Source organism: Haliaeetus albicilla, chromosome 17 (genome assembly GCF_947461875.1).
Source record: "Haliaeetus albicilla chromosome 17, bHalAlb1.1, whole genome shotgun sequence".
Lineage (NCBI taxonomy): Eukaryota > Metazoa > Chordata > Aves > Accipitriformes > Accipitridae > Haliaeetus > Haliaeetus albicilla.
Genome location: NC_091499.1, coordinates 1,308,396 through 1,336,036, shown reverse-complemented (window position 1 = coordinate 1,336,036; position 27,641 = coordinate 1,308,396). Strand labels below are relative to the sequence as shown.

General features: G+C 40.1%; 1 protein-coding gene across 7 annotated transcripts; it reads left to right on the top strand.

Annotated features, from left to right (window-relative positions):
* The first annotated feature begins 976 nt into the window (after positions 1-976).
* LGSN (lengsin, lens protein with glutamine synthetase domain) lies at positions 977-27,429 on the top strand. Of its 7 annotated transcripts, XM_069804571.1 has the most exons (6): positions 977-1,544; positions 4,061-4,140; positions 10,272-10,334; positions 11,469-12,465; positions 20,967-21,145; positions 23,382-27,428. In XM_069804571.1, exons 2-6 carry the CDS (start codon positions 4,111-4,113, stop codon positions 24,579-24,581), a joined length of 2,469 nt encoding a protein of 822 aa, XP_069660672.1. In that variant the 5' UTR covers positions 977-1,544; positions 4,061-4,110; the 3' UTR covers positions 24,582-27,428. The 7 variants fall into 7 exon arrangements, 6 of the variants coding, with proteins under 6 accessions (XP_069660672.1, XP_069660675.1, XP_069660674.1 ...); XM_069804574.1 differs by lacking the exon at positions 4,061-4,140 and having other exon boundaries at positions 11,525-12,465; XM_069804573.1 differs by lacking the exon at positions 977-1,544 and having other exon boundaries at positions 1,926-4,140; positions 11,525-12,465.
* Positions 27,430-27,641: the final 212 nt, after the last annotated feature.

Genomic DNA, 27,641 nt, shown 5'->3' with positions numbered 1-27,641 from the left:
GGAACTGGGGAGGTCAAGGGTCTTTGTTCTCAAAAGCTCCTGAGATAGGTCTGTGCAAAATCTGTCTTAGCTAGTATATCCGTACAGTACTGTGTAGTGGGGAAGTTAGTTGGCACTAGCCAGTTGGCGCCAGTTTGGAAATGTCCGTGTGTTATAAGAATACTGTAAGTCTTTAAAAGACCTTTTATTTTTAAAGCTTGTGAAATTAGAGGAAACAATTTTTGATTTGTACTGTTTTCTCTGTCAAACTTCAGTTACCTGCTTTAGCTGTCTTTAAGGAGAAGGCAACTGTTGATAGAAAAATGTGATAAAATTATTCTGAGAAATTTTCCAGCCCCATGAACAATTACAGGATGCAATCCTCCCTTCCTCCAACCTGAGAAACATCGGGCACTATCCAAGATCTATCCCAAATACAAAATCTGTACCCTCTAAAGTTTCTTTTGAACAATTTAGGAATTTCAGGGAACTCACTGAAATTAACAGCTGAAGGTAACCTACACTAGTGGGGAGAAGAGATGTTTCCTGGTGGGTGCCCCGACGCCTGATTCTTTGCTACTTAAAACAAAATTAATTCAGAGTATATAGAAATTTCCCCTTCTGGAAAACCAACCTGATCGGGATGAGAGTACAAATAGTGATAATTTTAACCTCTTTTTTTGAAAATAGATGAAACCCCCCCTGACATTGGAATCAGAAGTAGTTCTAAGCTACGATGACGGTGAAGTTGTATGTATGGAGGTTGCTGGCAGCTCGCCAGCAGAGAGCTCCCCTGAACTGGCAGTGATTTGCCGCAGTAGTTGTCATCAGAGAAGCTGTAGCTCTTTATTAGCTGCTGAAGAGCCGCTAATGGGATAATCAGCAGTTTGCACTTTCTCATTACCAGTTATTCATCATAGTCAGTGCATACGAAGTATCTGTAGTTAAAGTATTAAGTGATCACTTTTGTGATGTTTGGTTTGTATTATATTTCTGAAGTGTCTAGGTTTTTAGATTAGTATTTGATAAACTGTGGTTGAAACCCAGCATATTTAAATTAAGTAATTGTGCAAACCCATGATATCAGTTCTACATTCTAAAAGAAAGGGATCATTTTGTGTAAATCTCTGGTTCTCCTCCAGAAAACACCTTTATGGACTGTTCTTCTGAGGCTCCCTTTCCAGTGATGCTACAAAGAATATATAGCTATCCAAATATTAGACTATGTGATGCACACCCTTGAGGAACTGGGTTTACTAATAATGATGTTAAATATGATTTTGTAGCCAGTATAAGCTGGAAAAAAACATTTTTAGCACAGGGTTATGCTAATGTTAAGATTGAAACCATCTGAAGGCTTCTTAGCAAGGAAGATGAACTAAATTTTGCTACACCAACCCGCAGGGATTAAAGACTGGAAAAGGTGCTTCTGTAATCAAATGGAAAAGGAGGAGGGGAGGGCAGATGGGACAAGCAGCTGAAGGAAGAAGAGCCTGAGAGGCCGGTCTGCTCCAGCCCATCCGTCTGCCAGGAACCGAGGTCAGTGGTGTGGAAGTTTCTTGCAGGTGCGTCCCTTACTCCGTACTCTTTGACCGTTTCTTTGGTGGCCAACACCAAAATCTCCTGCCTACCTTAATTTTCTAGGCATATTAACTTTGCATCTTGATGCTGGAAGCTGTTACTTCGTTTAACAATGGCCATTCACTCTGGGCACAGATAAGTGTAGTTATAACTAGACTTTTGTACAATCATAAACTTTTCTGTACTGTACAATGCACTTACCTTTAACAGAAATGCATCTCATGCAGAATTCAATAATAAATGTAAAATAAATATGGTCCTGTTCATTTTATCTTCCCTTCTCTATATTGGATACTAACAGAATACTTCTCCCTCTTGGATGCCTTCGTCTCTGGAGCTTTTTTTGGGGAAAGACTGTAGAGAGGTTTGTTTTTATGAAGCCGTACTCCTACCTCCATGTGAAAGCAGATTTTTTGCAAAAGCTTACTGACAGAAAATGTCTTTCTGAATCCAATTTCTTTACAAAACCCTGGATATTCCTCATGCAGACACAGTACATTTGGCCTGATTTATCTTATTTGCCAGAGGTGGGAAGATGATGAATATTACCGAACAAACTGTGCTCTTTGCAGTAGCTGGGTGTATTGTGGCAGATGTGAAATGGGCTTCCACCAGTTTCTGGATCAGATTCTCAGCTTCTCCATCAGCACAGTTCTACTGACACCAGCAGCCTCTCGCAGGCACGTGTTGGCAGAGAACCCTCTCCCTCTCCCAGTTCACTCTGTCCAGAAAACAAAATGAAACAAAACAACACTGTTTTTAGGAGGATCTCATAGACACTTGAGATGGAAATAGCTGATCCTCCCAGTGCTAATGAAAAGATTGTTCTTTACTAGCAGTGTTTGCCAGGCTAGTGCTTCAAAAATGATACTCTCTAAGGCACGAGTTGTTCTTTCTTGTCTTTTATGTAGAACAGAATACAAAGTATGGTAGAGATATTTTCTACTAACAAAAATGTAATGAAGTTTGTTAAAAAAATGTAAAAATGAATCAGAATAGTTTAGCCTGGGTAGCACCTGTGCTAGTCATCAGGTTTGATCTGCCACTTAAATCAGGGCCAACTTTGAAGTTGTATCAGGTTACTCAGGGCCCTGTACAGTCAAGTTCTGAATATCTCCAGGGCTGGAGATCCCACAACCTCTCTGGGCAACCTGTGCCAGAGTTTCACCACCCTGGTTGTGAAGAATATTTTTCTTGCTCTTAAGAGTGAGATTTTTAACCTGAAGCACTTCCCCCCCCCTCCCCCCCCCCCCCAAACTATGAGCTGAAGTTGTTCAGGCTTGCATTCAAACTAGAAAAAAAATGGAGAGCCAGAAGACCTGTTTCTGTCTGTCTTGCAGGAGCCCAGCCTTATAGAGTGTGCTGGCTGCTGATTTTTTTAATGTCTGCTTGACAAAATGTCAAGTCTTGTATGTAAGCCTATTTCTTGAATACTAGTAAACTTCCAGTTGTCTGCTCTGCTCTGTGACAAGTGGGGCAGTTCAGAACAGAGGCAGTTACAGAAATTGTGCAGATGGAGTCTCAAAGTTAGGAGCTGTGGCCTTTCAGTGCCTCCAAGACAAGGAAGGATTTTCAGAATCACAGTGTGTGTCTTGGGCACCTGTATTTACGAATTTCACTGGAGATGCCTAAGATTTTTGTGAACTATAGCTCCTAACCCATAGTTATTTTTGTGATGTGGCAATTTTAACAAACTAATTTTTTTATTATTTTTTGAAAGTATAAATAATGCCGAACCTGCATTGTCACAGGGTTAAATGCTAATCCTAACATCATGCTTACTTGTGTTTATTAAGTGATCAGTTGTCAGGAAGGATTGCTGTAAGCACACTTGGTATGGTCATCCTGTAATGTCATGTCAGCCAAAGGAACCTGAATGAATGAAATATCGGTTAATCACAGTCCTTTGAATTCATATTAAACCTGATAAATAAAAAAGCATAAGAAAGACAAGCTTAACTATCTAATCTTTGAAATATTTTTAGAGATCTAATGCAAAAAAAGACTCCTCTCCCCAATTCTAATACAACCAGATCTACCAATATTAATAAACAATATCCAAGCACCTAGAATAACAGGCTAGTACCACATGTTGTTCTTGCAGTGTGCTGTGTCTTTCAAATCCCTCTCCATGTGCCTCAATAACATACTGTTGTTATAATGCCCAATATAGGTTTTACCTCTAAGGAGCCTAACAATAGCTTCTATTCCAGAACAGAAATGGCTTGTTACAGGACAAAAGCCTTTTGTGAGGAAGTTGAGCAAAACAGTTTTATACTCAGTTGTCTTTGTTTCCAGGCAGGCAGCTAATAATGTGCATTTGTCAGTTTACTACTTTAACGCTGTTCCAGAAAGCAGTGCCCTTGGCCATGACACGTTGGGGCTGCTCTTTATGGTTCATCACCTGCGTGGCCTTCTGGGAAAAGAACTTTACAGCAATTCTGTTTTAACTAACCTTTATTGTATCTATGCCTATAAATATGGGATGACTTTCTGCTAGATTTTTACTAGGCCATTTCTAATGGTGCCCTGAACTAGAATGAAGTGGACATGAACAAAAAGGAAGATCTGACTCAGCAGGTAAGAGACTGATTGTGAATGACTTTTGAGCAGATACACTAACATAAAATAATTTTTGCATTCACTTCAAGATTTCAAGTGAGTGAAAACTTCATTGTGGATTGTGTGCAAGGCTCTTCATGCATGTATGTTGAGCATGGTCTAACTCTGAAGCAAATGCAGGTCAAAGAAAGGCTTCTTGTTTAAGCTGAAAAAAAACCCATTTGCTTTAGGAAGCAAAGCTAACGCTTTTTAACTTCCTATGTCTTTCACTTATAACTCTATCAAAAGTGGATAGAAATAGAGGTCAAAAATCTGTTCCCATTAATATTTGTGGGGAAAAGATTAGCTTCATTAATGTAAATGAAAGCACTACAATTTGTGGACCAGAGTCTGACCTGAATGAGAAAGTGACACTCTTGAGTCAAGCCACCAACCTAAATGGAGCTGCTGTTTCTATATAAGTGCATTTTAAAACAGTTTCTGGTCTTGACATTGTAATATATACTTCCAATAAAGTAAAAAAAAAAAAAAAAAAGTACCTGTTATTTTGAGTAGCGTCCAGAAGATCTCATTGTGAAAACGTGAAATTAAAATGTTTCATTAAAAATATAGAGAAAGATGTAAAGTGATGTGGCTTGAAAATGATGGTGCAGGCAGACTTCCTGAGGCTACTACACGTTTTTATCAAGGTGAACAAATGGATGCTTTATATTCCAGAGATGCACCTACTCTGAGTCACTGACTGTCTCCTAGACCATCTTTGTGTATGAAATGAGTCATAGAAATTAGACATAAAAGTCTTGTAGATCATTAAGTCCATTCCCCCGTAAATGTCTTCCTGAGGATTAGTCAAATGTTAAATGGATCCTGCTTTTAGATCTCATTTACACTGTTGCAAATTGGAGATGACACCACCAGTCTACTCTTGTGGTCCCAAAACACTCTGAAGACAGGATCAGCTGCTTCATTTTGAGACTCTATCTTACTTCAGGGATTTTTTTTTACATGGTGCAGGTGGCATAGTCCAAGGGAAAGTATTTGCGAATAACCTTGCCACAAGGACAACTCTGCTGCTTTGAGGCAGCAAGAGAATCGGTGACCTTGAGGAGCTCACCTAATAATTGCATATGTAGTATGAAGGTGTTGGATGAGAGTAGCAGATAAAGGCAAATGTCAGATGTGAAAATAAGTGACACAATATTGTGAGCTAAACTCATTCCATTCACTTTCACATGAAGGACGTTAATAATCTTGAGTATATTTAAAAGTTTCAAAGAAAGGAGACTTTGCTTCTGCTCCTAACATTACCACACATCTTCCTGTGACCTATGGCAAGTTTGTGCTTCAGCTTCTCTAACTGCAAAATAATGACATGTACCTAATAGTTATGCCACTTTCAGGTCCTTCACTAGGAGGTTTTTGTAGCAGTAAATCACTCTCAAAGAGCCACTTCATCAAACAAGGTCACCAAGGGAGAAATTCGTCACAGCAATATCTTGACAATGTGCTGTGGTTTTCACGTGTCTAGCTTACGAGCCACCAGTGTCTGTTTATGGTAGCACACGTGGTTTTAGCACGGTGCAAGAGCCAAACCCCCTCTCTGTGCCTGGAGCTACTCCCTGGAAATGTCTCCATTGTCCTCCGTACGACTCCATGGCCAGATTCCCTCCTGGTCCAAAGCTGTGTAGCTCTGGTGACTCCAGTGAAGCTGCAGTAATTCCCAGCAGTAGACAATTTGTTCCTGTGTCCTCTCTTCCTTCGCTGCCTGGCTACTGGGGGAGCAGCTGGGCAACGCTTTCCATCTGCCGCGGAAGGGACAGGGAAGGCACTTGGGCACGGGCGTACTTGCTTTATGGGGACTGTCGTGTAAGGTCTCAAGCAGCATCTCCTGTTGACTTCTAGTTTTTGAAAGTCGTTGCTACACAAAAAGATTAATTAAACTTGACCGTACCAACCTGGGGGAGCTGTAAAGGGTAACCTGGTAACAGCCAGAGTGGGCCAGAAGAAGTTCCTCAGCTTTGACAGTTTCATAGCAATTGAAATACTTTGAAAAACTGCGTTACTTTTGAAATAAAGCTGGAAAAAAGTTCAGACAACGTGAATAATGTCACATGTCAACTTCACTTGAACAACATTTTTAGATTTTTTTTAGATTGGAAACGTTTTGTCTCAGTTTTTCAACATTGCTTTATGTGATAGGAAAAAAAAGTCAAACCTAAGTGAAGCAGTTTAAGTTTTCATAAATAAAAAATTCAGCCAACCAAATCTTACATATTTTTGACTTTTCTCTTTTAGCTTCCCATGTTTTTCTAATTCTTAGTTATACCAGATTTTGACATTTTGATGTTCTTTGCAAAATTAATCTTTCATTCTTGAAAAATCTTTAGCAAGAACCCAGGAAGATCATCACAATTTGACCTCTTAACAATCAGTTAAAATAATGGCTAAAATTGGTTAATGATCTGAAACAAAAGAGAAAAGGAGAACATGACTGAGAACCCAGCGCATTTTGCTGAGTGTTTGCATCACTTTTTTGGGTAGCCAACAGCAGGAATATTGGGTTATCTTGTTGAATAGATATATAAAAGCTGCGGCTAGAGTTGCACTTTGCCTCTTTCACCTTTTCTGTGATAGAAATCCTTCTGCAGCTATTCATCTACAGTTACTCAGAGCATCTTTTAAACTAACTCCCTTTCTCCCCGTGTCTTTTCATCAATATGTTTTTGAGAGGTTTATAAACCCCAATACCATTTGCAGTCTTGCCTGAGGTCATGACACAAACAGAGTAGGAGAAAAATAGGAGGTTCCCTCCGCAGCCTCTGAATTTGCCTCATAAAACATTACAGATATATTTTCAGTCACCTATAAAATCCTTTTAAGGCAAAAGTTCAAGAATTGCCTTGGATTTTCACCTGTGTTTCACACACCAGAAATCGCAGCACTTATTTCTCCCAAAGGCAACACTTTACATTTCCAAATGCTCTCAGCTTGTGGGTTGGCATGTTTACAGATGAACTGCCTTTTGGCAGTGCTGTATTTCATGATATAGTTAATGTTCCACTTCAGAGCTTGTACGAAGCCTAAAAGTGAACGCAAACTGATTAAGAAAAACTGCTTTAGATGTACGTTTTCTGTGTAACCACAAGATATAAAATGTCTATCAGCTGTAGAAGCCTGATGGCATGCCAGAAGTGGCATGTAACTGGGTTAAGTAGAGCAAGCAATTTCATCTGCACAGTGCTGAAATATTTGCTTGCTGATACTGTCCTCTACTCTCTCCTCTTCCTACCTGCACGCTGCCCGAAAACGCTGCTGTAATGCATGAGCACCGCCTTTATGCTCTGTTGGTAGTCACAGACGTCCAGACTCTTGCATACCCGAAGTGACGCAGTAGGTCCCTGGTGAAGACAAGCAAGGCTGTTGTTTGTATGAGTTGAGATTGTCCATAATGGAAATGAAGTCTGATCCACCACTACTCTTCCTGCCTGTTGTAGGACTTGCGCTGGTCCACCTCTACTCAAACCTTACCCCGGTGCAGAGGGGATCGGTGTACCAGCGCGAGTCGCAGCACTGGGGCAAGAAGTCCTGATGGAGATCAGAACCTGGGGGAGTACCAATACCTGTCAATGACAATTAACATCAGATACGTCTTTAGAAAGAAAAAAAAATCTAAATCGTAGATTTGCTGCGTAGTGTGGCCCACACTGTTTGTATTTTGGACCTACTCCTTCTGGCAGGAATATTTGAATCACCACCAGAGTGTTCACTTGCTAAGAAAGAGAAGCAAACTTCAAAACTTTCAAGACCTCTGACTTAGGGTGCCAGTAAATATTGGAAAACACGCAAACAAAAATTGAATGATGCTGAAACAAATGCTGGCTAAAAGAACTTTCAAGTATCTTTGGTATGTCCTGCTACTGTTGCTACACAGCCACAAAATTGTAGGAACATTCAGCAATGAAATAAAAAATAATCAGAACTTTTGCCATATTAATGCCATGACTGTTTTGCCTTCCTTGCAGCACAGCAGGACACATGGTTCCATGAAATTGTCATGATCTGTATCCAGGTCACTTGCACTGTAACTCTTTCAAGTGGCTATTTTACTTAATCATCCCTGTCTTCTGTAGAAAAAACTTGCTAGAAAGAAAAAGTTAAACAGATAATTTGTAAGTCCTATTTCCTGGGTGCTCTCCCCTCTGTGCCCAGGTACTAGGCCTTTTCTGATGGTAGACGCCACAGAAACTACTAGACAAGTAAGGCTGTGTCATAAGTCATGCATATGACTGGCTTTAATATGAAGGGATGCTGTATTTGTACCTTGCAACAAATCTAGACCTGTTTAATTCACTGCTGAAAATGCTGTGAATGATTTCTAAATAAAAGTCCATAAAAGTTTGAGTTTATTTAGAAATGAAGAGGCATTCTGCACAAAGTCAGTGTGCCTTGTGCTGAAGACCTTCAGTAATGCATGGGTTGTTCTCTGTAGAAATGTAAGAGGCTTGTTTATTTGAAGGTAAAAATGATCACTGGTTTTAAGAGCAATGGGTGCAGCATCTCTTTCAGGTCTGTGATCAAAAGGAAATACCATAGTCCCAATTTCTTCATGGAAAATAAACCCTTTGCAGACTACTATAAACACATTAGTTACTAGAGTTCTATTACAAATGAATGCTTCCATTAACAAATTTGCAAGTGATTGGTCCTTATCCTGCTCATGTCTATTCAGAAGAAATTTGTTTTGGTAAGAATTATAATGTGGGGATGGTACCTTGTGTTCATGAAACCACTTAGAATGGCTAATGACGTGAACAGGCAGTTTTCTGATGTTTTGTTTTTGATACATGAAGTACTTTTTGTCTGACTTCAGCATACAGGTGTTATAAAAAAGGATGTGCTCACCTTTCCTTGAGTCATTTTACTGAACATTTTTCAGAGACCTACAATAGGGACAACAAGCAAAAACTTAGTCTAACATTAAAATTTCCAATGGTTATCTTTGAGCACAAAGAGTGGGAATACATTATAAAGCAGAAATGCAGATGGTGTTATGATTGAGTTACTGGCTTCGGGTTAGTCAAAGGAAATAAAAGAATCCTGAAAACTTCATAAAGTGGAAATCAGGATATTTTAACGATGGCAACCTCTGCCACAAAAGATATTTAAGTAAATATTTTTCATAAATACAATCTTTTTCTGACTATAGCTTTCATAGCTGGAACTCATCTCTTTTATCTTAAAAATAATTTTATACATCTAGAAATTTAATTTGATGCCTCTCTTATTTCAGAATTATTTGGGGGTTTCCATTTGGCAGACACTGGTTCCTCCACCCCTACTGTTTGTCTCCCAGTTTTGTTCACCTTCTTGTATTACTAATGAAGGTGTTAAGAGTCTCCATTCTAATTCTCCATTATAAGCTGCTTTTGTCTGCTTCGTTATTCAGGAAAGTTCCTTCATTACATTTATATTCCATAATGATGCAGAGCTGTAGGAATTAGGCCTATTCTACATGGGTGAATGTGTAGAGGTATCAGCAACACACCCAGAATTATTTTGTGGGGTATTACAGGGTGTATTATGGGAATAAACCATAGCCTTTAGATGAAGAAGTGGGTCCATTAAAAACTGAGTGCTAAAACTGGGGTAGGCAAGGATTTCTGTTGTGAATGAGCCAGTAACTGTTTGATTGCAAGTGGGCGTCACAAGCGTGTCGCTATGAAGATATGTGCCTGGGCGTTACAGGCACTGAGTGGCTTATCGCCCCGGTAGACCTGGCAGCCAGATGCCTTCCGCGCGCACAGCAGCGCCCGGCGAGCGCCCCAAGTAGCTGCGAATACCCCACGTCACAGCAATTTAGAGCAAGGGGGAGAGAGGAAGGAAGTATTTCTGTGAGCTCTGTGTTGGGAGAGAAGTCATAAGCCTTCTTTGACGAGATAATGAGGGAAAATAGCATAATGAGAAAACAGGGAAAATAGGGAGGAATAATACAGGAAAAGGGAGGGGTTAATGACCTTAATGGAAGCCACGTAACTGTTTCCTTCCACATGCACATCAGACGCTGCTGCCTTTTCTTCTACGTGCTTTTGTCTGCCAACAGGAGTCTCTTTTGCCTTATCCAGACTGGCATTCACTTTGCTTTTGTGCAGATCCCTACTTCTTCTGGAAAGTCAGAAATTGGAGAGAGTGCAGATTATTCCTCTGTGGAAAAGGTAAAGAACGGTCTCATTCAGAGGATAACTCTTAATTTCCCAGTGTTTTTACAGGTGTTACTTCCAGCCCAAGCCAAGCAAACCAAGGGCTGTTGGTTAAGCTACTGGGTCTTAAATACCTTCTTGAGTAGGTATTCATAAGTAATAAACCAGTCTGTGATTGGCTATGGAGTGATTTATATTTTGGTTAAACTGTATTACGGAGTCTTTCTTAAGACATTGTGAGATGGAGAATTCAATCCCTACCTTCATAGTTTGTAAAACAATTAATCACCTGTGATATTAAAATCTCTGCTGTTTTTTAATTTGAATGTATTTGGTTTTGATTTCCTGTCCTTTTCCCTGTCACCATCAGATTAATCACACCTGTGGTAGGATCAGGATACTTAGGAGGGACGATGATCCAGATACTTCTTGATATTCTTTGGGTTAATGCAAGCAGATTAATTTTTGTAGTTCCTTTTTGCACCTTCTCCACATGTTTGCATCCATTTTAAAATCTGCTCCTAGCACTACAATATAAATCATATTGATGCCATACATAAAGGTAAACATCATCTTCTAGTTCTTTCCTGTTTACACATCCAAATATGGGTTTGTCCTTTTGACCACTGCCCTGGAAATTCAGTTATTTGGCCAAATTAGATCCTGAAATTCATTTAAAAGCTGTTTATTTTCAGGTTTCGCTCCCCATACTTATAAGGATTGCCAGTGTTCAGTGTTTCAGGGCAACAAATTTCCTTTATAAATACAAATGCTTTTAATATGAGCAAGAATATACTTAAATGTAATTATTAAAATACATATTATTCACATTTAAAGGTCACATGTTTGACAAACTACATCACATGCTGTATGATGTCTTATATTTTAATTTACTAAATCTGGCTAAAAACTCTATTATGAAGACATTTTCAGCAATTTTGTTCTAAAACATATGAAAAAGAATTCTGTGAGAATTTTTTTAAATCAAAATAGCAGAATTTGAGGGTCAGTAAGTGTCCACAGAGACCTCCATCAGCAAGAAGCAATGGAAGTGCTACAAGGTAAATGCAGCTGGTGGTAGTACTCCATTGCCATGTCCTGTTTCATTCATGCATGTTATTTGGTTGTATATTTTATTGCTGGTTACAGAACACATCTGAAAGTGACAATGATGAAGTTGACGGCAACAATATATGTGGTTTCAGAAAGAAAAAGGGAGGCAAAAGTCCTACAAAGTACGCTACTCCTTTAGAAAATGAGAAGATGGAGCTGTCCCGCACCTCAAAGCCCCGAGACCCCTGTCCGCCTCCAGGAACCTCCGGTTGCTCGGAACCACCATCAGACCCGTCTCTTCAGCACCCGGCTGGCTTTCCTCCAGTACAAAAGGACCGAGGGGGTCGTGACAGTTCCCGCACTGGCAGCGACGTGAAAGAAGACGTGTCTGGAGAAACACGACAAATCCAGGAAAACGCTGACACGGGCAAAAGAGCGATAGGAAAAATGCAGAAGGAAATAGAGGCACCGGCTAAACCGGAGCAGCCCGCGGGCACGCAACCCGCCAGGGCGGCAGGGAGAGCTGGGTGCGCAGAGGCGGCGAGCCGGGCAGAGGGCGGTGAGAAGGCAGAGAGCAAGCACGAAGAATGGGGTGGGATGGCAAAAAAAGACGTCAAGTTTCACGTGACGAAGACGGGCTCGCTGGGCGGTACCGTGACGACGCAAGGAAGCGGTACGGCAGAGTCCTGCGCCAGGGCGCCCGAGATTTCTAAGCGAAGACTGCAAGAGCTGAAAAACCTGCTGAGCGAAGGTCCTCCGCCCGCTCATGGGCCCAGTTACGGTGGGAAGGCAGGCGGCAGTTTTCCTCAGAAAAATTCGAAGCCCTGGGAGAAAGCAGCCGACAAGCAGGGCCGACCCTTTGAGACTTTTGGTCCCCATTTTGGAGAGGAGAATCGCAAGTACCACGGCTTCCACAGGGAGGGAGCGGGGCAGCAGAGCAAACCTCTCCTGGTCCTCAGCGCTGCCGGCTCCGACCAGCAGCAGCCGGGGGGGGGTGACGTGGATCAGCTTATCCTGGGACTACCGGCACCTTCCACGCAGGCGGAAAGCACGGCTCCCGAGGTTCAGTTTGACGCCCCTGCAGGCCACGCCGGTAAGGATATTTAAACATCACCTGCTCTCCTGTTAAAGAAAGTGCTCCCCTTGTTTTGTGGGGTTTTGTTGAGCTGCGAGCTTTAGTCAGAGCTAGCGCGTGAGAGAATTGACACCTGTGGTTTCTGTGTGATCAGAAGTTGTGCTCTACACCTATGCGGCTTTTTTTTTTTTTTTTTTTTAACTAAGGCATTTATAAAGCCCAGCTGCCTGCCAAAAACTGCCACGCGCAAGTGGTCATGTCTTCTTCACTAAAACTGAAATATTTCCTCATTTAAACTGAGCGCAGGCAACATTTCCCAAAGGTCTGCTAGGCACTACAAAGCTCTGATGGCATCTGGGCTTCTTAAAATTTCCTTTTTGTTAACATTTCCAGCAGCGGAAATTGCTCCCATGTAGGGATGATGTTTTCAATTATCTGTCCTGTGAGAGGACTGGAATGCAAAAACATCTCATATAAACGATAGGGGAAGAAAAGCAAATGAGGCAGAGAACTTCCACTTATCTTCATGCTGTTCAATAAGTCCATTTCGGAAGTGTTTATAGAGCCAATTAATTGCTACTAATAGGCTGTGATTTCTTTGAAACTGTAAAAGTTATACTTCTGGGCTAGCTGGATCAGCAAACTGCAAGCTACTATTAGCTATGATAACGTAATGGGCTTGAGCAGTTCGTTGGCTCGTGTCTATTCCAGGAAGCACACAAACAACAATTTGCCAGTTGAGTAGATATCATATTAATAAATTTCCAGGAGCATCAGGCTCAGATCATATTATCAACTTGTCAGGATAGATATCTCGCCGTCTGAATTATCTCACTGGCACCAGAAATCCGAATCTCTTCTCTTCATTGATAAAAGACTTTGTCCACCATTAACTATGTCATAAAATATAATAGTAGCAATTACGTTTTTACAACAATATGAAGTTACCCTGCTTTTTTTAGTCTCCATTCAGATGGGTAGAAGAATTGCTATACATGCTCTGAAAACAGACAATTTGAATATATCAAATGTTGTTAGCTACAGCAGGATTTCTCAATAGACATACTGTGTTACCCAATTTGAACAAGTCTGGATAAGATAGCCATGAACATTATCAGTGCTAACTCAGGGCACTGCATGAGAAATATAAAGCTTTGACAAGATATTTCACATGCAAACCACTCTTTATTCCTGTAAAGAGGTTAGAGGATTATTTCTCAGGCTACACTTGATGCTGTTCCCTTTCCAGATTACACTGTTTTTCACATTGCCGAAAGGCTAGTGAAATGCATTGTCAAATTTAGATTAGCACTGGTTTTTCTCATTGTCTGCAAAACCAGTAAATAACTTTTAAAATATGGGAATAATTATTTGTCATAACACCATTTACAAGGTACAGGGAACTGATGAGATTAATTGCAGATTCCACCAGGAGATTTCAACCCGATTGTAGCCACTTGAAGTGAAGTGGCTAATCCAAGTTCGTTACCCAGTCAGTAGAGAACGACAGGCATTTTGTCTTCAAAGAGGTAGTCGGGGTTGATGAGCAATTGACCTCTGGAGGTGGGCATCTCTTTCCACTCCATGGGGAAGAAGTCCCATGGTGATTAGTTTAGATTATTTGCCTAACTCTGAAAAGCCTAAAGCTGCCTGGGCTTAATCCTACTCTGCATCACTGGCGATGGCAGCGACTGTCAGAGAACTGCAGATGAGAACCGACTAGGAAGGGAGGTGGGGGAAAACGGTTTTGTCTTATCAGAAACGTACCCAAACCCAGAAGTTTTGGAATCTCCTGAGGTTTGGATTCCATTTGGCTTTGACCAAACAAATTGTAGGGCTCAGTATGAGTTTCCACTAGTAAATGGAATGCACAGAAATAGTTTCTACTTAATTAGAAATGTATGTGTTTGAAATTTAATTTTCGTTGAATACATTTCGTTGAATAAGTTCCAGTAACTTAAGAGAAGAAAGTTTTACATAAATTCTGCACTCTTTAATGAGCCTTTGCATAAACAGTATTTCATTGCTGCCAGTGATAATTTATTAAGATTGATAAGAGAAAAATCCTAAATATTTTATTTTTATGACTAAAATATTATCTTAAATATTTTAGTTACCAAAGTGCCTGAAGTCTTGGATCTAAACATGTCTTGACACTGAGTAGATCTGAAATACCACCTCCTGTATTTTGCAAGTTTTCAAATATTCAAACTTGCTCAAATCAGAAATCTCAATCCAAAGTGTTTGGAAAAATTACAGGAGGTTGTATTTCAGATCTACTCAGTGTCGAGATACAGACAAAGCAGGAATATACCTTACTGTTCTAAAAGTACACAGTTAAGGGACAATCTCTAGAGGTCAGCAGTAGAAAGGCTAAGACATGTAGCTGAGCTTTAGTGAGTCAGCGTAATGCAGAGGACTGAAATACAATCATGCTAGTTGTGTGGTTAACACCTCTCTAAAATAATAAATCCAATATTTGTTCCAAAATTCTGATTGGAAATTGTGGAAATATTACTGCATATGAATTTTGTCCATTGCTTGTCAGCTCTTTTGTAAAAGAAGTGCTTGAACATGGGAAAAAAATAATAGAAAAGAAAGAGAGATGCAAGATATTTGGTTCAGTATGAAAAATATTACTTGGACAGTGTCCGTGAAACTGGAGCTGAAGCTAAAGCCCTTTTAATCTACTTCGTCACCATGGAAAGATAGAAACTAACACATGTAGCTAATTAGGCAAATATACTAACTGCAATAACATGAATTTAGGAATTTTATTTGCATACGTATCTATACATGATAATGGTGTGCACTTCTGCAAATTGGTACGTAGTCATTAATAATCAGGTGCTTCTGAAGTTGCTCGGTGCCTGCATTTTTGGGAGACCAAGAGGGAGGCTTCCAAACAGTAAAAATTCAGATGAAATTTCATGCATTTAGCCTTATATAACACCTCATAGCACGTACACGCATACACACGTGAGTGCACGCATGTACTAGAGGCGTGGTGTACACAGCACACAACGCGAGGGTATGCTGACCTCTCTGACGTCAGATCTCAGCACACGCTGCTCTGCGTGCTGCTAAACCAGACTGCTTATACTACGGTAGCCAGAAAGGAGGCCAAAGAAAATAACTTTATTCAAGCAACGCGACGTTCCCAAGGGTGACGCTACACCACGCTGTGGGGTTCTCCTTGTCACGGGCGGGGGGGGCTGCAGGCGGCTGCCGCAGGGACCCCCTCTGCCCGCGTCGCTCTTCTCGACCTGACGAGACGGCAGCACCTCCAGGCAGCTGTAGGGGGGCAACAGGCTGGCAGTCACCTCCGGCTTCAGATTCCCTTTGTCCGTCTTGGTCTGTAGCTGGGATAGAAAAGTTTGTTCAAAACTGCCTGTGTGCAGGTTGCAGAGCTGGGTCGCCGAACCCTGGGCCGCTCCGGGAGCAGGTCCTCTGCACAGGGCTCACCTTCCTGAGCATCCATCACGTGAGGGCATGGAAATATGACCAGCACAGCGTCAGGAACTCTTGGAGGGAGAAGGACACTTCTGAAGAAAGAAAAAAATGTCTTAGCTATATTTATATATCTATCTGCAGGCATCAGTAGCTACCGAGGGACTGTTGAAATTTCAAGTGTGCAGAAAAAGAAGGTTTGAACGCCCCAAGAATCACACTAAATGTTGTGCAGGTGCTGACCCCAAACACTAAGTTCCTTTGCTAAGTTGTCGTTTTCAAGAAAAGCCTATCAAGTAGATACCAACAGGCTATGTTCCATACTTAAGAGTGGATTTCATCATCCCTACAAGCGGTTCCCTTTTCTATTGCAATGAATAACCTCATGTTGTCACTCTTGTTTACAGCTCTTAGTTTTAGTAACAAGACAGTCACAAATTATGATACCTGGTATTTAGGGGCAGAATTCTGAAAAGAAGTCTGCAACAAAACAGATAGCTCGTTATTTTGCTCCACTGAAACTAAACCCACACTTTTAACATTTATAATTTGAACTCCCATGCGGTTTCCCTGTCCTCCGCGCTCGCCTGGAAGAGGCACGTCTGTCCCCACGGATTCTGCTCGGTGAGACTAGTCAGTGGGGAGCAGAGGGAAACGGAGGCTCTTTGGGAGCTGTAAGCGGACAACCGGGAGGTAGAAGCGGACACAGGAGAGGTACCTCCGTCCCCGCTCCGGGCACCTCGTGTGCGCTGCCTCTGCAGTCGTTCCTGCAGAACAACCACGTCTGACTTTGGGGATTACTGGGGACGGGGTTTTCTGCTGGCTGCTCCTCTCAGGCGTGCCCAGACCCCTCTCACGGGGCAGGAGGAGGGTGGGCAGCAGCTGGGCAGCCGCAGCGGGGATGTGTCAGGAGGGAGCACATCTGGCACAGCTGGAGAGGCGGTGGGAGGAATGGGGGAGGACTGATGGAGACACGTCTCCCCCTCCAGTGCCCAGTTTGTATCTGGGGTGTCCCTGCTGGCATCTGCTGTTATCGCCCTACGTTACGTTGGTGGTCGTGTTTCTCAGTGAAGAGTTTCCAATATTACTACATTTGTCAGGTCAGCCCGTTCCTGTCTTTGTCAAGTCCCCTGGCAACATGTAGCATGTTCTTTTCTTTTCATCAGTTTGACACAGTCACCTCTTATACAGCCGAGAAATAGTTTGCTTTAGATGCGGTGTGATTTAATAAGGGACCATGGGAAAGGATTTCTTTGAACAAGCAGATAATGACAGATAGGTCTGGCACGTGTGCGCTTTCTTCTAACGTGGCACTCTTCTGTTGCTGAGAAGATAAAGCTGATGTTAACTGTTTGCCCTAGCCCCGTGTCAGCTGCCCTCAGCAAACTGAACGATTTCAATATTAATAACCTAAGAATGGCACCACTCTTCCGCTAGAAATAATAATAATATAATTTGTATAATCTGTAGATTTTTGGGGTAATATTTTTAGTTTTGGTTTATTCATCTTTTTTAAATGTATAAACATAATTTGTTTATATTTGTAGATATTTTGTACTAACTACAAAAGAAACATGAGTAATACTAATTGTTTCTCAGTGGTTACTTAAATGGGAAATACAGATAGAACCATACAAAAGCAAACATTAAGACCTTCTCTGAGTACTACTGATTTGATATAGATATCTAAGGATCTGTATGTACCATTCTGCTTGAAGAAACCTGGCCAGTCTGGATTTATATTTGATTTTAAAAATGAAAATCTGAACCAAAATCTGAGCATCTTGTGAAATTTACATACATGTTTCCATAAGTAGGTTTTCTGAAATGAAAATAAAGATGCTGTTATTTCTAGAGGCCCAGAGAGCTAGGGAAACAGTTATACTCATGAACACAATTCTTCCTCCTAAGAGTGTAAGACTCTCAGACTGTGAATCTAAATCAGCTCAACCTGTCTAATACTTACTTATTAGCCTCCTTATCTCCAGTAACTAATGCTCTGGATAATGACTGTATGATCTGGGAAAAGACAGAGTACTCAGTTCCCCACTATAAAACTTTCCCAAAAACTTTCCCTTCCCAAACTTTAGTCATCGTTAGCTTCATGGACGTAGTTTGCCAGTGATTTATTTAGTGACTACCAAGAAAATGTATTTTGGGACCTGTCCTGGAGAAAAGTAAGTACTGTCAGTAGTTATTCACTAAATATTATTTAAGAAACAAATCCCCTTTCATATTTCCAAAATCAGAGATATTAAGTCACGATGATATTTTTTTATCTATCATACAATTTACAGAAACTTATTATTTCAATGGGAAAGATAATCTGCAAATGATATAAAAGACAAACTGCCTCTAAAAAGTATGTGAAAGCTGCGGGAGTGTTTCTATTGATTCTAATAGGTTTTTGGATAAGGCTATTGTAAATGAAGAAGTATCTGTCTTTTGACTAGCGGGCTGTCTGGACTGGTATATAGCCTAATTTTAGACTAATACCTGACCAATATATAAATTCTGGTCTCATCATTTAAAAAGATCTATCATTAATCATAACAAGTCCAAGTGGAGAAGACAAATTCTTGCTTCTTCAGTTAATAATTTTTGGTTGCTTAATGTTCTTTAAAAACATTACTTTATAGGAACTTTCTGTTAATTTATGTTATTTCATATATTCTAATTACATATTTATGCATTTATTCAAGTAAAGTTAGCTTGAAGACAACAGATAGATATAAAACTTGGAAAATCACCTACGATTGGTAGATGTTTAAATTAAGTATATTTGTAGCTTTACTTTTAAAATGAATTTGTACATCATTAATATGAATGCATCTCTCATTTGTGTTTTTCTTAGATATTGATTTGATATCATTTTTATCTCTTAGGAATACTGATTTAAAGAATTATTTGGGTCAGAGTTAAAGTTGTTGTTTTTCATGAATTATATGTTTTTACCTGAAAAATGGTTATTCAGTAGATGCAAATTTAACAGGCAACGTATCAGGACATTGTAAGAAATACTTGCAAAATTTACATAAAAAGTTGACAATATTCTGATGTCAAGGGTTGCCAGTCAAACTTTACTTTGCATAAGAGGAAGACATAAAAAATCTCCGTGTGACAGGTGGTAGATGGGAAATGTCTACCATCTTTGCACAGGATACTAAAGATGTGCAGAATAAGGGACTGAGCACTGCTTTTACAAAGGCAAAAACCTCAGGCTTCTGGCCCTGGAGTTGAAGAAAATGCTACTTGCTGCAATCTGTAGGAAGACTTTCAGAATCTTTTTAAATTCTATTAATCTAATAAATAGCCACGGTTAATCAACTTCTAATTGATGGTCAGGTTCATAAGGAGGTCACATCTGCTAAATGTCGGTAAACATTCGTGTTGTAAAACAACGTTATGGGATGACTGAAGTGGAATTCAAATAACTATTACTTGGATGACATACGCAAGACAAGGCCAGTTTACATATCCTCCCTGGTTGCTGTTGTGCTTTGGCAGCATCTGTAACAGGACTTCCTTCTTTAACGTGCATCTGTTAAAGGACATAGTGCCCTAGTGTTTATAGAAGACAGTGGAAAAAAGCTGTTTCCATAAGCAGCTTACAGCTGAGGCAGACCAAAGGGAAAGATGTCACGAGGAGAAGTGGATGTGACAAAACTCTTTTTTTTCCTGCTTCTACCTTTTCAATTTTTACCCTGTGTTCCTATAGACTCTTCTATTTGCTTAAAATTTTGTCCTGTGCTTTCACCTGTCATTCCTCGGGGAGCACTGTTAGTACTCAACCTCTTCTTACTTTACTGACCTAGAGTGTCCTTGTCACCTCCTGGCCATCGGAAGCTGGAGGAAGCTCCAGTAATATTCAGAGGCTCTGAGAAGTCTGTGACTGTGGGTGACCCTGCTGCCTTCGCAGGGAATTATCAGACAGCCTGGTGCTGGGCTACCTGCCGAGCCGCCTTACAGCCTGGCAGCTCGCAGTCCGGCTTGCCCCAAAGGAGAGGTCCAGAAGAGGTGTTTGTGCCTGCTGGCTGCTGCTAAAGGAGATCTGCTCTGGCTCGGGTAGTTTGGTACTGGAAAGACTGGGAGTGCTTCCACCAACCTCCGTAGTGCCTCAGCATGAAGCTTTTGACTTCTGCTTCAAGGGTGGTGTTGGTGACCTTCCACTGCGGAACTGAAAGCTCTGCAAAAATTGATCATATCCTCAGGAAGAACGGAGGACTTTCCTCCCAGAAATGTAGAAAAAAACATTTTTTCACATTTTTTCATATCTTAATATCAGATTTTACCCTTGGTCTAGTTAGTTTATTGTACTAAATGGAAATTAATACCTTATGTAGTTTAACTTGAACAATAGCAATACTCAAAAGAAAAGTGGTCGGAGAGATCAAGAGGTTTGTGTAAGGAAGTTACTATGCCCAGCTCTCTGCTCCATTGCAGAAGTTACACTCAGATATTACTGCTTTCCTGTCAAGAAGTTTATGCAGTCTACAGCTGCTGTAATACAGTTAAGAAGACAATTCCATAACAGCAAATGCATAAATGTATGAACTTCTCTTAAAAGTCCGCTACCTGTGGTGGAGGAGGCTGCAGTCCTCCTCGGGAGGTCTTGAGAAAGGTTTAGCAGAGACAAGTGCCCTTTTTATCATGCCTCTGTATCCATGCACTTTTCAAAGGCGCTGAAGAAACGCAGCAACTGAATTCTATCAGCTTTCGGTGGGAAATAGGTATCCAGCTGCTATTTGTACTGCTGAGAACACCCAACAAACCAGCTGAGGTATCCCTCAGAAATTCCTGGCTTTACCCCATGATTCCCCTGTGTTCTGTTATAAACTTGAAAAAAAGTTTAAGTTATAGACCATTCCAAAACATACGGGATTTTATACAGGTCCTCAGGGAAAAGAAAGTGTGTTTATTTAAAAAAATGGTTTGTAATCCATATCTTTTCCTTATTTTTGTTTTTACTCTCCATGTCACAGTTTCCCACTGTTGCACTTTTTAGGAGAACAGCCTGTATTCCAGCACTCATTATTTTGTTTGACACGAACATTCCTCTTCACTTATAGCGTCCAGCAGAGAGCCTGATGTAAACGGCCTCGGAAGTTCGACTCTCCTTCACCTGTTCTCTCATATTGAATTTATTAAGCAGCAGATGGCCAGGGACAACGTACAGTTTGTCAGATTTGAATCAATAGACCTCCATGGTGTGTCAAGATCAAAGAATATTCCTTCTCGTTTTTTTCACGTAAGTTTTTTGGTTTCTAGCTGTACCTTCATGTGTTTTCATGGCCCTGTCCTTTATTTATTTATTTGTTTATTTATTTCTTTTTCATGGTGCAGGCAGAAACTCAAACTTAGAACAAATTACCTGTTCCCTCCACTTGTTAATGTTCCCAAAGGATCTGGACTTTTTTTCATCCCTGCAATAATCTATTCCTCTGTTCCCCCAAACAGCAATCTAATTAAATAAGGCTAGTAATTTCAGTACTTTGAAGTTCTAATAATCTCTTCCCTCAGAATTATCTTTTCAGGTTCAATGCATCATAAAGATTTTGTTTTATTGAACATCTGTAAATTGCAAAAAGAAATGAGTAAACACTGAAAGAAAGAAAGAAAATGACTGAATGAAAATCACTTTAGCTATGAGAAATTTTATAGTCATCAATCGCATAAGAAAATACCATTAGGTTGCATGATGACTTAATAGCAATATTTGCCATGTTAATGATTGAGGAAATAAGAACCAAATTAGGAAGCAATCCTCACCATGAGTATCCGTGACCAATCAGCCCTCTCAATATATTGCTTCTGTGATGCTTCGTGTGCATAACTACATTATACTTCACTCACATATCCCTATTAAGCTTTACTGATCAAAAAAAAAAAGATAAGAACATGAAAAGATGTAGAGCACTTTTGTTTCAAGTTCCTTCTGAAGCCATGTTTTCATTATTTCCCTGTTAGATATTGCTAAACTGCAACTGTGTCATCTAGATACAACTTGCTCTCTCTGATGTCATTTGGATTTTATCAAAATAAACTTTCTCTCAGTCATTTTAATTCTTGTGAGGGGTGGTAGGTTAATTGCAACTTCTCTTTCAGTTGCTATGTCAAATTACAAATGTTTAGATCAGCTTGTTCAAAGACAGCTTTTGTGTTTACCTTACTCACCATCTGAACAAATTGGAGCTTTGCATGACAGTCTACATTTTCGGACACTAAAAAAATGTGTATGTGTGCACATAGACACAGGCGCACGTACGTACACACACAGAGCAACTGAGAGTAATTTCCTTATTCTTGTTGTCTTTTCATTTTTTTCAGTAGGGGGGTTGGAGGAGGGAGAGGTAGTACTGTAGGGTAGTCACCTTCAACACCTTTTCAGTGTCAAACGGACAGCTTAGACACCTTGGAGCAGTACTCTCCACATGTGCAGTTTGGGTTACGGCTGTCACACAGGGAGAATTGCTACCACTGGACTGCCACCCACTTACGAGAAGGCAGGCTTGCTTTATTTAAAGAGAAGCCACTGTATGCAGTTTGAAGTATTTCAACAATTTTCCATCTCGATAGGCAACTTTTTGTTTTTTTCAGCTCTGAGCTTGCCCCTTTCTAAGTTTGTTCTGTCTCCACTGCTCACTCAGATGGTAATCCTTTCCCTTAGAAGAATAAAGGTAAGAAGTAAACATGAGCCAAATTTCACTGATAGAAATTGGCATAATTACAGCTTTCATCAGCTAAAGGTTTGAATGTAAGGTAAGTCATAAAGGGGCTTGTTTGAAGGCAAATGATCCTTCCTTGGGGTCCTATCTACATTTCATTTGCGTAAGCTGAAGCTCTCTGTTCAAATGGAGAAGAAAGTGTAACTATGAGTTTATCCTGTTTGCTACCTAGAAGGGGAGTGCTGAAACATTAGAAAAATTTCTCACTTGGAAGTGCTTCCCTGCATTTCACCCCAAAAATTATTAAGTCCAGAAAGCGAGAATTTTCAGTTAAACTTTGCATCTGAAAAACAGTGAGGTACGGCATTTGAAGTGAAGTCACAGCCTGAATTTGTATTGCCATGAGTCTTGTGTGGTCACTTGGATCTATGTAAAAGAAATGCTCAGAGGATAGAGTAACTATAGATTGCGAAGTTTGACTTGCAAAATTTGCACCTAACTGGTGATGCCCATAATTGTATAAAGACCATGCAAGGTAAGTGCTGAACATTTTTTCAGTTCTTTATGGAAATTTAAAAAATGGTCATTGGGATATGTGATGCCAGGGTTTTCATACCAACCTTGTAGAAGGTTGTTCTGCTTCATAATGCCAGTAATTGGCTGTTGCCCTCCACTTTAGTGATAACTGCCTTTTAGTGTTCTTTTAGGAAAAATATTATTGTTCTTACTGAGAATCTGAGTTTTCTGTATTTTACATACCAAAAAATGCTGTTGAGTTCTTTTCTCATTTGGAAATCTGTCATTCTGCTCTGTGTTTAGGAGAAAGCAATTCATGGCGTTGCCATGCCCAGAAGTTATCTTGAGCTGACGCTGAATCCTAAAGACAATGAATTAGATTACATCAATGCAACCAATTTTAATTGTGACATAATCCTGAACCCTGATTTATCAACGTTTCGAATACTACCCTGGACTGAGCAGACTGCACGAGTGATATGTGATTCCTTCACCGTGCTGGGCAACCCGCTAATGACTTCACCGAGGCACATTGCCAAGAAACAGCTGAGCCAGCTTCAGGACAATGGCTTTTCTCTGCACTCTGCCTTCACTTATGAATTTTGTATTTATGGCATTACTGAGGTTGTAAATTCGAAGACAATATCCTTTCCTGCAGCCACGATACTAAATAACCACGACCAGACTTTCATTCAGGAGCTCATTGAAGGAATGTATTATGCTGGTGCCAACATTGAAAGCTTTTCTTCTTCCAGTGGGCCTGGGCAAATGGAGATCACTTTTCATCCAGCGTTTGGCATAGATGCTGCTGACAGTGCCTTTACATTTAGAACAGGCATTAAAGAGGTGGCTAAGAAGTACAACTACGTGGCTAGCTTTTTCTCAGAATCGGGATTCTACAATTCAGGGGCTCTGTCACATAGCCTGTGGGATTTGAATGGCCAGAAGAATTTGTTTTCTGTTGGTTATGGAGTTGAGGAGCTCTCAGATATCGGAAAAAATTGGTTATCGGGTCTCTTGGCACACACAGCAGCTATCAGCTGCTTGATGGCTCCCACCACCAGCTGCCGTAAGCCTTACTCTAAATACAGTAAAGAATCAAAAGAGACTGTAAATGCAAAATGGGCATATAATGATAACAGCTGTGCCTTTAATGTCAAATGTCATGGTGGCAAAGGCACTCACATAGAGAATAAATTAAGTTCTGCTACAGCAAACCCCTACCTCGTGCTTGCTGCTACTATTGCTGCGGGTCTGGATGGAGTAAAGAGAGGACTTCGGTATGATGATATGCTCCAAGAAGAAAATTACACTGCTGACCTGAAACATTCATCAGTCCCGCTGAAACTAGAAGATGCTCTTGTTGCACTCGAGAAGGATTCATGCATTAAGGAAGCATTAGGTGAAACTTTTATCCGATACTTTGTTGCTATGAAACATTATGAGTTAGAAACTGAAGAAATGGACAGCGAAAGGAATAAATGCCTGGGCTATTTTATTTAGAAGGAGCACTCTTCTGTAGTGATGCTGTGTAAATGCATACGGTGAATGGCTAAGAATCTTGAAATTAGTAAATATATTTTAAAATGTTTTTAATGCTTTGGGATTCCCCCCCCCTCCCCCCCTTTGTTTAGTACATGGTGATTGCATTTTATTGTCTGTGTACATTCAGGAGAGTGCAAAGATGATATTCATACAATAACATTAACTGGCTTTTAAAAAACCAGTATTTTTTTCAATTTAAGCGAACAGATCTGCTGGTGCAAAGAAGAAAAGAGGTGAAATGGAGAAGAGAACTGTACAACTGTAATAGGACTGCATAATGTGCAGAAAAGTAGGAATAATGGGGATGGTGCAGGAGGGCGGGTAGGAGAACTGGGGAAGGAGGGGAATTTCTTGTTTGGCACGGTTATGGGATTTTTCCCAGCCTATTCAGTAGCTGAAGGGTTGCTAATCCAGAAGAATGAGTTTGATTTAAAACTTAGGCTAGAATGGTGAACATTGTAAAGAGAGGGGCAAAGGACTGAGGCTGTAGAACCTGAGAGTCAGGGGTCAGTATCTTAATGGGCATAAATAAAAAGACAGGAGGGATTACAAAATGATCTATACATCAGGAATTCTGCTGCTGAATGAAGTTTGCAAGAATTATAGTGGAGAAAAATACCAAAAGAAATCAAATGGTGGCCTGAAGAGGGAATGATCCATAGAAAGCCAGGAGTGTCAGGCTACTGTGCGATAAAAAAGGAGCTGGTATTATGTCTCTTTTGATAGTTAATGGGTTAATTCAGAGTTGAATGGCAAATGAGGGAAAAAAAAGGCAAAGAAGCCAGAGAATTAAGAGCTTAAACTGGACTTTATTGGGAAATGTGATGTTATCAAGGATGAGGAAGATGACTGTGAAGAGAGGAACAGAAAGAGTGGGTTAAAAGCAGAAGGAACGAGTGAAGATGTGAATTCAGAGACTGGCCAATAGTGGTTAAAACAGAAGAAGAGAAGACCCATCCTAAAATTAGAAATGGCAGCTGGTGTAAAGAAAAATAAAGTTTTTGGAATGACAGGAGGTGGGTTTTAGATTTGCTCTCTGTTTTTGTTGCTGTTGCTGCTGTCATCCTTTATTATTAACGACAACCCTTGTTTCATACTCCACCTCCACATTAACAGTGATTTCTGATGTTCTTTATCTTGTCACAATATTTTGATCTATGTGTAGGAATTTGTGAGTGAAAGTGTTTGGTCATCAGTGGAGTGAAAACAAGATTCAGTCAATGCCTCTGCCAACTTGCAGAACTAGAAGGTGTGAACAGAAATGTGCCTACTGATGGATCTTCCACTCTTCCCCTACAGAGTATTGTACTTGAAATGTAGCACCTGGGATTTTTGTGGGATTTTTGTGGGATTCCAAAGAAGAACTCACTTTATACTTGGGTAGCAAGAGGAAATAAATAATCTAAGGAAACTTGCTAAATGCAGTCCCTTGTCTCAGTCTGTGGTTGGTGGGTGGATTTGCTTCTCTCCCTTACTTTACTCACCTGACACATTTTTTTGGGTGCCCCAGATCATGGGACTATTTTTCTTTGCTCCAGGCTGATTTACATTGGGCAGGTCTAGACTTGCATTTAAGCAGAACTTCCCATTCTGAAAAAAAACTTCTCTTTTGCTGCCCTAGCACTTCTTCTGGGGCTCTGGGAATCTGTCTGTCTTCTGACCTGTCTTCTCTTTTTGGTTATTTCCCACTCTCATCCTCACAAGCTCTTGGCAGAAGACACCCATAAAAGTCCTTGCTCAGACAACTTACTTACCATAGTCAATATTTAGTCCCAGCAGTCACACAGGTTAATAGCTGTTCCTTGGTTCTTCATCTGGCAAGGACGTACTAAAGCACAGCACTGCATGTATGATGTGTGTTAATGTGACAGGATTTTTGTATGGTAGTAAATACACTGGCTAAGCCAAGCTGTACCAGAAATGGCTATGGAACATGTATTAAGCTTCTGCAGGCAGAATGATCTTAATTTTAAAGTTTATCTAGAAGTTGATCTTGAAATAGAAACACATTCCCACACCAGAGGTTCCAAAATCCAATTTCAGATCTGTATCTCCTTTTCACAAATTATTCTTTGATAATAAAGCATATTAAACAAAACATAAGTGAACTCAGCCTTCTCAGTGAAATACATTATAAAAGTGAGTTACATTGCTCTTTCAGTTCTTTTGGGGCTTAGAAAGCTACTCTGGCATAACACTGACCACATTTCCAAGTTGAAATCTCAGAAGATATGTAGGTTCACTTTCTGCATTGTACTTCTTCTAGACCTGCTTATAAGGATGGCAAAATGAATGAAAGAATGAGACAAAACCATGTATTTTTCTCTTCATTTTATATATATATTTGCAGGATGTCATGCTGCTTGCTATGCCAATTTTAAAACAATTTTTCATGTGGCTTTATAAGACACTTTGTGGTTTGTCTTGGATTCATAATTATCTGTCACTGTATAGAGTCACTTTTAAAGAGATAATATATAATGAATTTTCATAACTGGATCTGATGAACATGAAGCTCATTATATATACTATATGTATTATCCATACTGTTTTCCTGTCACAACATTAAAGAAATAACAACATCAGACCTAAACCTTTTGCTGTATATATCCAACTATCTGATGAAATTTGGTTATGGAAAGCCATTACTGAGAACAAAAAACAACTGACTAGAACTGATGTCCTACAGGTTATCTTATAGCAAGATATGATAAATAGGTAAGATAAATATACATGTATTTTCTAAGCAGTCCCCAGTGACACAGGGTCTGAAAAGACAGTGGCTATATGATTAAATAAAGACATTTCATGCTTCTGGCAAATTAATGTCTTTTTTTTTTTTTTTTTTAAATAGAAGGTTCAGAAATTCAGCTGGAAGCTAATGTGTCCTAAATTTTTGTCACTATTTTGTTCAATACTGTTTCTTAAATTTGTTCTATATAATAAAAATAAAATAACTCCAGCTCTGTGGGAACACATAAAAAATATTTATTTCAAAACAAGGAGTTATGAATTTTT